Genomic DNA, 16,746 nt, shown 5'->3' with positions numbered 1-16,746 from the left:
TAACTGTTAGCCATAATCATCAACATTAAAAGAAAAAAATGCTGAAAATAGATTACTCTGTGTGTAATGAATCTATATAATATGGGAGTTTCACTTTTTGAATTGAATTACTTAACTTTTTGATGATATTCTAATTCATTGAGAAGGTCTATTTATATATATATATATATACACAGTGAAGGAAATAAGTATTTGATCCCTTGCTCATTTTGTAAGTTTGCCCACTGTCAAAGACATGAACAGTCTAGAATTTTTAAGCTAGGTTAATTTTACCAGTGAGAGATAGATTACATATAAAAAAAAAAAAAGAAAATCACATTGTCAAAATTATGTATATTTATTTGCATTGTGCACAGAGAAATAAGTATTTGATCCCCTACCAACCATTAAGAGTTCAGCCTCCTCCAGACCAGTTACACGCTCCAAATCAACTTGGTGCCTGCATTAAAGACAGCTGTCTTAAATGGTCACCTGTATAAAAGACTCCTGTCCACAGACTCAATTAATCAGTCTGACTCTAACCTCTACAACATAGGCAAGACCAAAGAGCTATCTAAGGATGTCAGGGACAAGATCATAGACCTGCACAAGGCTGGAATGGGCTACAAAACCATAAGTAAGACGCTGGGTGAGAAGGAGACAACTGTTGGTGCAATAGTAAGAAAATGGAAGACATACAAAATGACTGTCAATCGACATCGATCTGGGGCTCCATGCAAAATCTCACCTCGTGTGGTATCCTTGATCCTGAGGAAGGTGAGAGCTCAGCCTAAAACTACACGGGGGGGAACTTGTTAATGATCTCAAGGCAGCTGGGACCACAGTCACCAAGAAAACCATTGGTAACACATTATGCCGTAATGGATTAAAATCCTGCAGTGCCCGCAAGGTCCCCCTGCTCAAGAAGGCACATGTACAGGTCCGTCTGAAGTTTGCAAATGAACATCTGGATGATTTTCAGAGTGATTGGGAGAAGGTGCTGTGGTCAGATGAGACTAAAATTGAGCTCTTTGGCATTAACTTAACTCGCCGTGTTTGGAGGAAGAGAAATGCTGCCTATGACCCAAAGAACACCGTCCCCACTGTCAAGCATGGAGGTGGAAACATTATGTTTTGGGGGTGTTTCTCTGCTAAGGGCACAGGACTACTTCACCGCATCAATGGGAGAATGGATGGAGCCATGTACCATCAAATCCTGAGTGACAACCTCCTTCCCTCCACCAGGACATTAAAAATGGCTCGTGGCTGGGTCTTCCAGCACGACAATGACCTGAAACATACAGCCAAGGCAACAAAAGAGTGGCTCAAAAAGAAGCACATTAAGGTCATGGAGTGGCCTAGCCAGTCTCCAGACCTTAATCCCATCGAAAATTTATGGAGGGAACTGAAGATCTGAGTTGCCAAGCGACAGCCTCAAAATCTTAATGATTTACAGATGATCTGCAAAGAGGAGTGGGCCAAAATTCCATCTAACATGTGTGCAAACCTCATCATCAACTACAAAAAACATCTGACTGCTGTGCTTACCAACAAGGGTTTTGCCACTAAGTATTAAGTCTTGTTTGCCAAAGGGATCAAATTCTTATTTCTCTGTGCACAATGCAAATAAATATATATAATTTTGACAATGTGATTTTCTATTTTTTTTTTTATATAATCTATCTCTCACTGGTAAAATTAACCTAGCCTAAAAATTCTAGACTGTTCATGTCTTTGACAGTGGGCAAACTTACAAAATCAGCAAGGGGTCAAATACTTATTTCCTTCACTGTATATATACACGGATGCAGTCATATTTATCTTGACTCTGATAACTTGCTGCAGCGTGATATCACACAACAATAGCCATTGAAAAGCCATTGAAAAGGTCAAGATAAGGGATCTTTCCACTGTGTATTTAATGTGTTAAGAGTCAAGATACAGATGGCTACATCTGTATAAAGGAAGACATGTGTTGAAGTCATTAGGAGTCTCTTAAACTTCTGTGCCCAACTTCTGCAAAGTTTGTCCGAGAGAGAAGGTAGCTAATGAAGCTTGGCAGACTCACCAGTCATCTATCCCCAGGAAACAAGTAGATCTTGTTCTACATATGGATTTTGACAAACATGTGTGGTCTTAATAAAAGGACCCCGAGTGGTATCGTATGTCTTCAGAATTTAGAGTCTCAATAACAATGTTCACAGAACTCCCTGGCTGAATGCTGTCACCAGTGCACACCACCACAGTTTACTGCTCCTAGTCGTTCCTCTGAGCCAGCACACTTTGGATCGTATTGAGACACAGCGGCAAAACATAGTTCTCTGCAGCCCAGTCCCAATCCCAGGCACAGCCGCTACAGGCTTGTACGGCGCTCTTCATGTTAAACTATGAAGATGCTGCAGCGTTCGTTGCCACAACCCCTTCAGTCAGCTGATCGGTTGGGGTGCCTGGAGATGGACATCTGATATTGATGACCTATCCTAAGGATATGCCATCAAAGTCCCGGAGAACCTCTTTAACCCTCCTCTTCTTTTTGTTACTTCTTCTGCTAGTTTGCTTACTCTTGCTTGCTCTGCATCCTGCTCTGACTTTGATGTCATGCTACTCTTGCAAGATCAAGGCTTCACCTCTTGTTCCAGTGTGATTGTTACCTGCGATTATTTGACCTAGCTTGTCCTCTGCGGACCACGGTTTGTCTCTGATTTTATCTGCCTGGCCTTTACCTTGGCTTGTTCCTTAGTGTTCTACTTTGCTTCCAGCTGGTTAATTTTACTCGTTTCTTGACCTCCTCACCACATCTCCAAGAAAGGCAGCTCCAAGGGTTGTGAATTTTTACTACAGTAGATTTGTGCTGGGCAATACCTTTTGAATTCTCCAGTTGAATTTAAACACCAGGGCTTCAGCAGACCTCATTACCAGTGTCCCTAATCTCTCTATAACTTTAACTGACTGTAGACTCTACTTTACCTCTAAGGCTTAGGTCTTTTCTAAGTTCCTTTATACCTGAGTCATCTCAACTAAACTTATAAAAATAGTTTTGAAGAAAAAATGTTGATCTCTTCATGAAGAGGGATAAAAATGTATCGGAGATCGCGGAAACATCAGGCAATATCAGAAAAATAATATGTCAAATAATGTGGGCCTATTAGCATACCCATGTAAAGATTGTAGCTTACTTTAACATACCTCCCAAACGTCCCGGATTCAGCGGGACAGTCCCAGATTCCGGTCGATGTACCGCTGTCCTGGGCTGCAGGTGGTATTTCCCACTGTCAACTGTGTCGGCATCATCAGGATGCAGATGCAGTTTAATCCAATGCTGAAGCAAGGAACCGTCAACTCCCTGCTTCAGCATTCACTCATTCTACTCGTCAAGTACTCCCCGGGTCCAGCAATATTTTAAGCGCTGAGCTTGGGGAAGCCCTTGACGTCACTGTCCATATTTGGACAGTGATGTCGGGCTTTCAACTATGGAGTCCCCGGCCAGGGTGATGTCGTTATCTCCTCCAGGAGAGAAATCTCCAGCCAGAGCGTTGCCAGCAGCTCAAAGCCCCTAACATCACTGTACATATATGGACAGTGACGTTAGGGGCTACTCTGGCAGCTGAATCGCCGGCCAGAGCATTGCCGATGCTCTGGCCGGGGATTCCGCTCCTAGAGGGAGCCCCTGACATCACTATCCATATATGGACAGTTGTAGCATGCATGGCCGCGGACCGTCGGGATTACTCACACCCGGCGGCCGCAGCCATGGATCTGTGAGCGCTGGCCCGCATCTCCTCCCCAGTTGACGCCACCGCTCACTTCCGCTCTGGTCCGCTGTGTCCCGTAGGGTGCGCGCACACGCTCGTGCCCGGCCTTAAACGGCCAGTGCGCGCAAATGGGAATTATCATTAATTAGCCCATAATCACCCTGGACTATAAGAAGTGTCCAGCCCCTTTGCTCATTGCCTGAGCGTTGTTGTGTTTTCCCATGTTAGTCTTGCAAATGGTCCCTTAGTCTTACCCTGTTCCTGTTGTTCCTGTGCCCTGCTACCTGTATCCTGTATCCCGTGCTATTTGTTCATGTGCCTTAAATCTGTTGGTGTCGTGTTGTGCCACTGGTTACGCCTGCGATGTTACACCATGTCTGGTGTCTGCTGTCAAGGTCCCATTTGTACCTACACATTGCTAATGTCTGAACCACTACAGATACCCTTGTGCTTGGACTATTTATATATTGACTTGGTACTCTGTTGGCCAGCTGCTATACCGCTATGGCGGTACGGCCCAGTGGGTCCACATACCCACAGGTTGTGATAACAGTGACTTGAGGGGCTACTTCAGGAGGGGAATCCCCAGCTGGAGCGTTGCTGAGGGCATTCAAAATTTTACATGAGTTTACAGCAAATTTTAGAGCCAGTAATAGTATTATTACTAGTATTATTAGTAATATAAATTATTTTTCAGTATTGTCAAATATATAAAAATATATAATAATGTGATAAAGAGTGAGCCCTTACATTGTATTTATATTTTTAAAATTTGATCACTCACCCTCTATACGCCACACATTTGGCCATGGCAGGGATTGAGTATATTATAAGCAAATTCCTTTCATTTTATAAACATGCATTAAAATAGTATTCTGGTTTCCGCAAATAATGCTTATAATATAACAATATATCATTTTCCAATATACTTTCTGGATAGATTCCTTAAGGCTTTTAAAATTTCTGCTTGCTGTAATTCAATAGAAATATTTATTGTTTATTTCAAGTTGATAAAAATATGTTGTGGTCATTCTTATCCACTGGACACAGGTGCACGTCTCGTTACAGTTAAAGTACAGTTATCAGAGCTGTGTCTTGTAACAAGTCATACACCTGTGTGTCCATCACATGACTAGGACAGATTTTTATCCCCTGGAAGTAAATAATGAAGGTGCCTATTGAATAACAGCAAGCTCTTAAAAAAACTTCAGTAATTTATACTGAAAGTATATTGGAACATTGCATAATTTTTCATTATGCAGCAAATAGGGTTTACTTGCGGAAACAGGAACCATGTATTGACCATGGTGTTTCCAAATCCTGTAACTCTTATGATTTCAAATAAAAAAATAAGTGCATGACAGAAAAATATTACACTTAATCTTAATAACTGAACCTGTGCACGTTAAAATAAAAACTACAATATAAAAGTAAAAACCATCATCCCTTTCCAGTGGCTGTTGAATATGTTGAGTATGTTGGAGGTCAGTTAAAATATTTCTAAAAAGGACGCTTGCCAGTATCTGAGAAATATTATACATTATGCCTCTTAAAGCAGATGAGTGCTTGGAAATTCAATTTTGAAGACTACAGTAATCTTGTCTTTGACTGCATTAAAATTTAGCACTTCTTCATAATCTTGCTTGACATTAATATTCATAAAATGGCAATAAGTTCATGGGCTGTCATTGTACTTTGCATTTCTGCCAAATTTGCCAGCTCTCCGTGCACTTACAGAAATCTCACTTACAACCAGAAAAGCTGAATGGAGTTCAGTGCAAAGGGATGATACGTATTGATTTCCAATTCCCTTCCAAAATGTCTCTATCTCTGCCTTGAAGTCATGCAATTTGCCTTGCTTTTTACTTTAAACTAGAGACCTCAGATCACACTGTCAGAGTTAATCCTATGGGAAATGTTCAATTAGAAATGAAATGGAAAGAATTACTGTAAATCAGCATGTAGTTAGTAATACTGGAAATGCTGTAGAATTCTCCAACTCTCATGTGAGTGAATAGAAGCTAATTTATTCCTTCCATCTCCTGGGATACGCAGCAGACTCTTAGACAATCAAATACTGCAGATTCCTTTGTGTGGTGATATTTTTACAAGAAAAAAATTAGAGGAAATGATTAGGGCAAATCATTCAGTGATATGACAACATTTCAAGAAAAATGGCGCTCAAGTGACAGCCTTTATTGGCTACTTGGACAGAGAAAATTCATGCTGGACTCTAGTTTAAATTGGTTAAATTAGTCCCTTTATAGCTATTAACATTTTCATGAAGAAGTAGCATATGCAAATATGCCAAGCACAATCAACTAAAAGTGGCTTTCCTAGTGTCTAAACTTGAAGCTCCTGTGCATAGGAGGAACGCTTTATCTGGACCCACAACTTAGGTGCAAACTTATATTTTATATGTCATTATGTCTTGTTATATAGGATCTATATACATTATCACAATGAATTACGTATTTATGTGTATAGTGAGATAGCTCTGTGTAGCATTACTATAACATTGTGGGATTTTTCTAAGCCTGTTGGAGGCCATGGTGTAAGCTGCATAATGTATAAGGAAGTAAGCACTCGTTCAGACAGTAGGAAAAGTAGAAAATTTTATTTTATATTTTTCAATGTCAATTGACATTAAATAAGTGCAATAAAATTGCCAAATGTGAATATAATATTTCACCCATCTGAAGGTTAGAGTCCTGGAAATGTCCTGGTTAGAATTCTATGATATTCCTCTCAGTTGGATCGGGGGCTTTCGCCGATAGCGACTTTAACTTTCAGATGGGTGAAATATTATATTCACATTTGGCAATTTTATTGCACTTGTTTTCTGTCAATTGACATTGAAAAATAGAAAATTTTTTTTTTTAACTTTTTGACGTTACTGTCTGAACTAGTGCTTACTTCCTTATACGCTATATCTAAGAGTTTGAAAGCACCTCTTGTTGCACTACCTCAGCCCAAGGGTTGGTTCATTATTAAGGTCAGAAACTACATACCGTAAATTGCATAATGCCACCCGATTATACTCACTTTGACAACTTGTTACATGTACTACATCACATATTTTTACAATGGGTGTTTTAGGGGAAGTAGTAGTAGTAGTAGTAGTAGTAGTAGTAGTAGCAGTAGTAGTAGTAGTAGTAGTAGTAATAGTAGTAATAGTAGTAGTAGTAGTAGTAGTAGTAGTATTCCAGTAATACTCCTGGTGATCTTAAACTTTCTATTACCAGATAAAACATTCTCTCTGGTGCTCTAGGTTAATGAAGGAGTTGATACTGATATCCACTATCCATCGTGGTTTTTATGGTGATGGTGTAGGGAATTTTCCATTTTACGTGTATTAAGTGAATCTGAGGATAATTATATATTCTTTATATACCTCTTTAATGTTAATAGGTCATAAGGAGATAACCTTTGCTATTGCTGTTTTCGTGCTCTTGCTGGTGCTAGCCTGCTTATGCAGCAGAATATATGCCATACGTGGTGAAGCTTGGCTAAGCGATGTTTTCTATAAATACAGCATAATATAGGTCATAAATCAATCTGGCAGATGGATTCCTATATAGCTGTCTAGGATATATGTTTGTCACCATAAAAGGTCTTACCTGTATATCTTGATTTTGATTGGTCCATGCACCATTCTAGCATTGTTATATTAGCGCTCATGTCTAAAACATGGGGGAAGATTTATTTAGCACCTTGCGTCAGTTTTCTGTCAGAAAAAAAGTAGTACATTTTTTCATACACCTGTTTTGTGCAAATATTTGCTACTTTTTCAATTTTACATCTCTCCTCTTTTCTAAAAGTAAGCAAGGCTTAGCAGGAGGAGTATGTGTGTGATCCCATCTTCAGTCTCACGAGGAGTGCCGATCACAGCCGAAAGTGCAGAGCGCTCAGCTGAACGCAAGGTGAGTGTCAGTGATGGTGGGGGTCTTGGCATCCAGATCCCCACTGGTCAAGACTTCTGATATGTCTTTTTGACGTCAAAAGTTTTACGAAAGTGCAGTTACTCTTTAAAGGCTATGTTCAACTTTGAAATCATTTTTTTTATTTTTTAATAAAAATGTCTAACAGTGTGTTTTGTGCAACTTTCTAATTACTTTTTATTAAAAATTATTTTTACATTTTGAGATACAGCTGCTTTGTATACTGTACACAGAGCAGCTGTATCTAGCGTTGAAACCTGTATCCGGCAGGTTAGCGGCACTGACGGCTTGCGCTGAAACCTGTATCTGTCAGGTCAGCGGCACTGACGGGTGCAGTGTCAGAGGGTCCTGCGTGTCTCTGAGACGCAGGATCGAGCTGTTATCTATTACATCTAAGTTCATAACCTAGATGTGATCAATAACAGCTCAATCCACCTGCAGACACTGAGCCTGTCAGTGCCGCTGACCTGATGGATCCAGGGAGAACGGGGGACCGAAAGTCCCCCCGAAGTTCTCCATGACTAACCTCTGACTTCCGGCGTCTGCGCAGCTCAATAGAAATGAAAGGTGCGCTGGTCAAGCATGCGCACAAGCGCGACCGGCACTCCATTCATTTCTACGGAGCTGCCGACACAGACCCCGGAAGTCAGAGGTTTGTGATGGAGAACTTCAGGGGACTTTCAGTCCCCCGTTCTCCCTATCGCTGCCAGCGATCACACATGTATCCCCTATCCTGTGGATAGGGGATACATGTCTTTTGTTTAATGGCAGAGCGGGGAGATACCTCCCTGCTCTGCCATAGTGTTAAGTGGCGTCGCGCTGTAGCAACCATAGCGGCTGCTAGCGGAGCCTCCGGCCAAGGTGGGGGCCCGTGCCAGCGGGCGACACAGGCCCCCTCATGCCGCAAGCCCCGTAGCAGCTGCTACGGCTGCTATAGTGGTAGTTACGCCACTGGTACTAGCTGTAACAGCTTCGACTGCACCTCAGGTAGCTAAAACAGTGGGCCTACATTGGTTAGTTAACGATAGTGATAAATAATCAACTAAACTACAAATGTGATATACAATCTTTGAGAAGAAGCGCTCCCAGTTATATAAATCACACATAAAGATAAAGAACACAGAGCTGCAGTTTAGCTGTAACATATGTATTTCACAGTGAGGGCCGTCATTATTTTTCATTTTACACAAGTAAACATTGTACTTGCAGAATACATTTACAACATTGTGTTTTTTTAACTTAATTTCTTAACATGCAATTAAAAGTATGTGTGGCACACACTGTACATCACATTTTTTTTTACTTAGGACTTGATATTTTCTCCTCACACCATTGCCAGACTTCTTTGACTATTCACAAGTTTTCTTTAGTCTCTTTGTAGTTAACATCAGGCTCACTTGTTTCATCATCAGAATTGACATTTTTAGTGTCGTTCTTGCAATCTAAGTCTTGTTCATTATTTTTTAGAAAGTCCTCTACATAACTGTGTCCTGCTTGATTTTCAGCTATTCCATGATCATTACTGCTCTCCAAACTTTCCAAAAATGTATCTTGTGTCATCTTGTCAAAATTGTCTTTGTATTCTTTATTTTCAGACTCATCAAAGTTGCCATTGTTATAACCAGGGTCATTATCAGAGTGCTTATAATCAGAATTCTTTGTGTGCACCATTAAATCTTCTCTAATGAAGGGCTCATTTTCAATTCCTGCCCTTGTATCATAGTCAATGAAACCTGTTTCTTCTGTCAACCCTGTATTCAGGGCCTTGCTGTCATCTTTCTCATCTGGCAGAGAGTCTATCTGATTTCCATTGCTTACATCTTCTTTAATAAACTTTTCATCTCCCTGATTTGATTCAAAAATTTCACCAGAAATCATTAACATTTTCTCATTGTTAACATCAATTTCCAAGGTTTTCTTAGGTTCTTTAGAGTTGTCTACTCCATCAGCTATTACACCATGGACTGGTATGCTTTCTGTAGAAAATCCACCTATAAAAATCAAATAGAAGATTTATTCAACAAATTACACAATAAGCATGCTCATTTACTAACAATATTGTAATTACTTATAGATAGATGATGATAGATCGATAGATAGATACATACATACATACATACATACATACATACAGTAGAATCACATTATTATGACCAGAGTAACCGCCGTGTGCAGCACAGACAGCATCTAGATGGGCTGGGAGTGACTCAATAAGGTGCTGGTAGGTTGTCTCAGGTATCTGGAGCCATGCTGACTGCAGTGCATCCCACATTTGCTGGCTTGTGCGTGGGGGAGGATCCATAGAGCGAACAAGACGATCGAGGTGGTGCCACAAATGCTCAATTGGGTTCAAGTCTGGCAAATTAGGGGGCCAGGGCAGTATTTGGAAGTCTTGATCGTGCTCTTCCAACCACAGTCGGACATTTCTAGCTGTGTGACACATTGTCTTGCTAAATAATTCCATCTGCCCCAGGGAAGACAAACAGCATGTATGGGTGGATGGGATATGCAAGGATGGATTCATACCTAAATCAGTTCAGAACGCTGTCAACATAGATGAGTGGGCCCAGAAAATGGCATGAAAAAATTCCCCAGATCATAACGCTGCACCAATAGCTTGTGTTGCAGGGTGTTTGTTCTCTGATGTTTCTCGCCTGACACACCAACGTCCATCCATTGATGAAGCAGAAAACATGACTCATCGGAGCAAGCAACCTTTTGCAAAATCATTGGTCGTCCATATCCGATACTGCTGTGCAAATTAAAGCCTTTTTTTCTGATGCACCTTTGTTTTCATAGGAGCAGTTACCATCTGTCTACTTCGGAGCCCCATACGCAGTAGGGTTTGCTGAACTGTTGTTTTAGACACACGTCTGGTAGCCCCTTGGTTGTAGCGTGTCGTTTGGCCCTGGCGCACCTGCATAGCCAACGTTCACCTCTCACATCAATGACACGTGGTACTCCGCAGTTTCTATGTCGGTTATTCCCAATGGTGCCATTTTTCCACTCACGATACACTTTTGCCACAGCAGCATGAAAACAGTTCACAAACTGCGCTGTTTGAGAAATACATCCACCCTTGAACCGAAGGACCATAATCATCCCTTTTACCCATGACAAAAATGAGTGATATGTGTTCAGACAAACTATCAGACACATTATATACCCACCAAGCCAGCCCTCGACACATCACTTACTTCATGGGTTACGTGCTACCAAAGTCGAAAGTAGGAGGTGGTCATAATAATGTGACTCCACTGTGCAGATAGATAGATAGATAGATAGATAGATAGATAGATAGATAGATAGATAGATAGATAGATAGATAGATAGATAGATAGATAGATAGATAGATAGATGATAGATAGATAGAACTTTATTTTGTTTTTCACAACTCCAAATATTACAAAGTACAGAATCAAACATAGTCATTTCTATGGCAACACACAAACAAAAATACATTAATAAATACACTTAAAAGAATCCTAATAAAAGTAAATAAATAATACCTCTATTACACAGGTATATTGTAAAGTGCTATAGCAGTTGGCGTAAAAGATAATCTAAACCTCTCCTTACTACACCGAAACTATAAAAGACGATGACTAAAACAACTTCGCTGTGCTTCCACAATATTATGTAATGGATGCGACTCGTCCAACATAATAATATAAATGTTCCCTAAAGTTCTTTTTCTCAAAACCTCCTCAAACAATGGCACTACCCCATCTATTATAGCTCTTCCTTTTCTAATCACCTTATTTAGCCTATTCATATCTGCCTCCCTGATGTTACCGTCCCAACAGACCGCACCAAAAAAGATGTCACTCGAGACCAGTGAGTCATAAAACATTACTAACAATTTATTACAAACATTAAAATATCTCGAATTTCGCAAGAAATACAACCGGCTCATTGTCTTTCTGTACATCTTATCTATATTCTCAAACCAATTAAGCTTATGATCTAGATATACACAAATATCTATTTATAAGATGTCACCCGTTCAACTTCTTGATCAAAAATAGACACTGGCATCACATCCTCCTGTTTCCTACGTAGGTGTAACGTCCACGGTCCCAGACTGCAGACTCCTATCATCCTGCAGACGTCTTCCTCCCAAGATATGAAAGCACATGCGGCCGTCCTGTCCTGCAGTGACCACTAGGGTGCACGCTCGAGCTCATTCACGGCCTTCAATGGGCCAGAGCAAACACATGTTTTAGATTGACTGATTGCTCCCATTATCACCCTGGACTATAAGAAGGGCCCTGCCCCTTCCTTCATTGCCTGAGATTTGTTGTGTTTACCCGTGTTAGCCTTTGAAAATGGTCCCTTAGTGTTTTCCAGTTCCCAGTGTTCCAGTTCCTGCTACCTGTATCCCGTGCTACCTTGTTCCTATGCCGTAGAGAAATTTGGAGTCGTGTTGTGTCGTATACTACGCCTGCTGTATTTCACCACACTTGATGTCTGCCCGCTGCCAAGGTCCCATCCGAGCCTGCCATCGCTACTGTCTGTATAGCCACAGATACCCTTATTCGAACTATTGACTTTGCCTTGGTATCTTGTTTGGCCAGCTGCTATCCCGCTACGGTGGTACGGCCCAGTGGGTCCACACACCCATTGCGACAGTAGGTCCATAAATATTTCCTTAGTCTTTCCAATATTCAATTGTAATCCATTCCTGGTACTCCAACTCACAAAATCCCTTACCACATCCCTATATTCTCTTTCAGAACCATCTTTTATAGCCCCCATAACAACAGTGACATCTAAGAACATCTGCAGATGGCAGTACTCTGACCGGTACCTAAAATCTGCTGTGTATAATGCAAATAAGTACGGCAAAAGTACCGTTCCCTGTGGCGCCCCTATATCACTTCTCTCAATCCTTGACACGCATGCGCCACTACACACAAACTGCGGGTGCCCAATTAAATATCCAATTCGACACTTCCCCATCAATGTGCATACTCCATTTTATTTCTCATTAGTTGCGGTCTTATATAACTTCCGTGGCACTTTGTCTAGCTTAACATTGGGGCAACACTTTGTAACAAATACAAAAACACAATACAAGATACATTAGGTGGGAGCCTTGCCCATATGAGTTTACAATCTATAAGGAATAGGGAATATATCAAATAAGTCAGGGAAGGAAACAATTAGTACTTGATATGCCAGATGGAGACAGTGTTGGAATACTGGTTGGAGAACATTTTAGGCCAGGTTATATACTTGGTGTCAGATGGTATGAGGGACAGTGTTCGAGAAGAGAGGTGAGGTTGGACATGAGAGAAGTATTGAATCAAAGAGAGTGTGGCAGTTATTAGACTGTCATAGTCTGCTTGACTCTTCAAACAGCCAGTTCATGGCTCCTGGGACACATGTAAAATCTTCTTAGAACTGCTCTCCCATGAAATCCTTGCAGTAGCTGCTAGTGTCTCTCTGTCTCCTTTGTTATAATTATTTCCTGTACCAGCAAGCTAGTGTTCTTGTTTCTTAATCTACATACCTTCCTCTTTCTCTAGTGTATCATTCTCATAAACTGCTTTACCACCATTTCTCTATTGCCTGCGATGTCCCTGCATTTCTCTGACTCCATATGACTTTGCCCTATACTGTCTAATGTTTGCTGCAGAGTATCTCTCAATAAAAATCAAAAAAGCTGCATGTAAGCATTAATGCTGGGTTCTCAGGTCACTCTAAAAAAGCATTTTTAAAATGGTGTAAGAACCCAGCATTATATCATTGCAGCCAGCCTATTGGTTTATTATAATGTGCCCTCCCGATGCAGCCACAAGGCATGCTTGGAAGTGTTGGCACGGAAGTGCACACTAAACTGTACTGGCAGGTTTGCATATCAGTGACCCACAACCCCCACTATGGAGAGAACATAGTAGGGGGCGGGTCACTGATATGCAAATCTGCCTGTATAGTACAGTACAGAAGCATGACTTGTGGCTCTATCGGGAGCGCACATTATAATAAAGCACTAAAATGTGGGTGGAGCGTCATAACATCATTGGGTACTGAGGAGCATGAAGATTTTGAACTTTTTGATGAAAACTAAGGAACACTTTAAAGGCTATATACACCTTTGAATACTTTTTTTTCACTAAAACAATGTATTATAATGTTTAATGCAACTTTGTAATTGTTCTTTATTAAAATGTATTTTTACTTTTTGAGACACAGCTAGTATGTTTTCTGGATACATAGAAGCGGTTTCTTGCACTGAAACCCGAATCCGTCAGGTCAGCGGGACTGACGGCTTCGGTGACATCGGGTCCTGTGTGTCAGATCCAGTTGTTATGGATCCCATCTAAGTTCATAACAGGTGGATCTTGTGTGTCAGAGACACACAGGACCTGCTGCCACTCAAGCCATCAGTCCTGCTGACCTGACGGTTTTGAATTTCAGCGCAAGAAACAGCTTTTATATATCCAGGATACATAGAAGCTGTATCTCAAAAAGTTAAAAAGATTTGTAATAAAAAACAATTAGAAAGTTGTATTAAATATTATAATACATAGTTTTAGTAAAAATAAGTCTTCAAAGGCATGCATAGCCTTTAAGGATAGATTGGAGAGATACTAGGCTATTTGTTGGCAGACCACAACAGCAAATACTAATTCTTGTGTTGTTTTGATGTTCAGAAGTTCAATGTTAATCAGTTCCAAAACTTTCCAATGTTCCTGTTTCTTAATAAAGCATTGTTTCATAGAATTGTTTGCAAGCCCGAAAAAAGACATATGTCCATCCTGTTCAGACATAAGAGAGATCTCTGAATTGACCTTTGATATATTTATACATACAGATGTAGGCAAGTTTATCTGGACTCTGATGACTTGCTGCAGCGTGATATCACACAACAAAAGCCATTGAAAAGTCAAGATAAAGGATCTTACCACTGTGTATTTAATGCGTTGAAAGTCAAGATAAAGATGGCTACATCTGTAGTTATTAAGAGATAATTGAACAAATTATTTTCTTTATATAAATAACTTTTTAACATATATTACTATAATAATTGCATGTAACTTCACAACTTTTAACCTCTGCAAATACATTTTTATCAGAAATACAATTCGAAAAATGTATATCTAATTGATCATAACTTCTGAGTTCCCCAGCAGGGAACAGGTTAACAGAATCTATAATCAATTATGCACTGCGGCGTGCACTAACATCCCTCTCTGCCCGTCACCACCTCAGCCGGTCTCCGACATTGCAGGCAAGAGCAGTGTAAAGTGCAGCGGTGCCCGGCAGATAGCGCCGAGCGGGCACTTTGGGGAGAGATTACATTATAGTGACTGAGGTCTGAGCAGGACATTGTGCAGTACCGCCCACACGATGGGGTTTCTAATAAATTACATTCAGGGCGGATTTACAGGGCCGTGTGAACGGGGCTCCTGGCATCATAGTAATTTAAGCTACATTCATACAAAAAATTGCCATTAAAAACTGATCAACTGTCAGTTTTTTATTTTTCATAGCCGTTTTGCATCAGTGTGTCTCCAAATTTTCATCCATTTCCAGTCCGTCTGTTCATTTTTAATGGTCTTTTGTCAGCCATTTGCCATCCATTTTTCATGGGCGTTAAAAAACTGAATTTCATTTGTCAGTGTTTTTTTGTCCCAACCCACTGAAAACATCACTGTGCCCATGTAGATAGTGCAGACAACCTGCAACTTTCAGTTGCATCGCTGGGTCTCCTAAGTGACCAAACAATGCAGCACTAGCAGCCAGGGGCATCACTAAGGTCTTAAAATGTAAGGGGAAATAGCCCCAATACATATGTACCCCCCCCCCCCAACAAAATGTGTGTGTGTGTATATGTGTGTGTAGGAGAAAGCATGTCTATAGTACTACGACCCTATAAACTATGGATAGGATTAGATACAGTGGCTCAGCAGACAATATCACACATGATTGGATTATATATAGGGCCCAGCTCGCTGACATTGCGGCTCCAGCGCTGGACCCAGGAAAGGAAAGAATAATAATTGTTTTGCTTCTTTATGTGTTACTAATTATTTTTGTGTGTTTGTTATTTTACAGGTTCAGTCGTTGGACTACGTTGACAGCGTCCATTACTAAGGCAGGGCTTACTGTTATGCCGGTGCAGAGGCTAACACTAACCCCCATTATTACCTCGGTACCCACCGCCGCCAGGGGTACTGGGAAGAGACGGGTATGAACCAGTACCCGACCATCTGTATTGATGGTCGGGCACTGGGGCGGCTGCAGGATGGTAGTATTAGGCTGGGGAATGCCAAAAGCAGTGGCCCTTCCCACCCTGGTAATGATAGCCTGCTGTTGCTGTGTTGTTTCTGGCTGGTTATGAAAATTGGGGGGGACCCCGCATCGTTCTTTCCAATTATTATTATTATTTTTTTTTCTAAATGACATGGGCTTTTCATAACCAGCCAGATACAATAAAGCAGCAGCAGGCTAGCATTACCAGGGTGGGAAGGGCCACTGTTTTTGACCTTCCCCAGCCTAATACTATCAGCCTGCAGCCGCCCCAGTGCCCGACAATCAATATAGATATATGGGCAGTGACGTCAACGGCTTTCCCAAGACATGAGTCCCCAGTCAGATATCTTGCGATGCTCTGGCCGGGGATTCCGCTTCTTTTTGGAGCCTCTATCCATATATGGACAGTGATGACAGGGGCTCCCTCTGGAGCGATAACCCTGGCCAGAGTTTGCCTAGATGGAGCTACAGTGGCGTTATCTACAGTGGGTTGTGCTTTCTACAGAGGGTGGCTGTGCTGCTAGCTACAGGGGGGATGTGGCACTATACTAGGAGTCCCTGCTTTCCCATGGAACTGCTGTTCAATACTATATCATTTCATCCAGTACAGAACAGCAGTTTTGTGGGGAAGCAGGAACTTCTAGTACGATATATGACAATGATGCCAGGGGTCCCGTTCACATGTACCGTGGTTGGGCACGGAAATCTGGCCGACACACGGACCGTTTTTCACGGCCCGATCACAGTCGTATGAAAACGGTAGAGACAGTGCCGAGACATAACAGAAAGCAGATGAGGCGACAGGGTGGACC

The 16,746-nt window shown here is 41.2% G+C and overlaps 1 protein-coding gene across 1 annotated transcript in view; it reads right to left on the bottom strand.

Annotated features, from left to right (window-relative positions):
* Window positions 1-8,904: 8,904 nt before the first annotated feature.
* Window positions 8,905-16,746, bottom strand: part of LOC142741794 (uncharacterized) — a 659,023-nt gene continuing 651,181 nt past the window's right edge. The window contains exon 102 of the mRNA XM_075851126.1: window positions 8,905-9,621. Within this exon, the coding sequence (XP_075707241.1) occupies window positions 9,026-9,621 (596 nt within the window). The 3' untranslated portion in view covers window positions 8,905-9,025. The remainder of the gene's footprint in view (window positions 9,622-16,746) is intronic.

This window comes from Rhinoderma darwinii, chromosome 2 (assembly GCF_050947455.1).
Source record: "Rhinoderma darwinii isolate aRhiDar2 chromosome 2, aRhiDar2.hap1, whole genome shotgun sequence".
NCBI classification, from domain to species: domain Eukaryota; kingdom Metazoa; phylum Chordata; class Amphibia; order Anura; family Rhinodermatidae; genus Rhinoderma; species Rhinoderma darwinii.
This window is presented reverse-complemented; position numbering and strand designations above follow the sequence as displayed.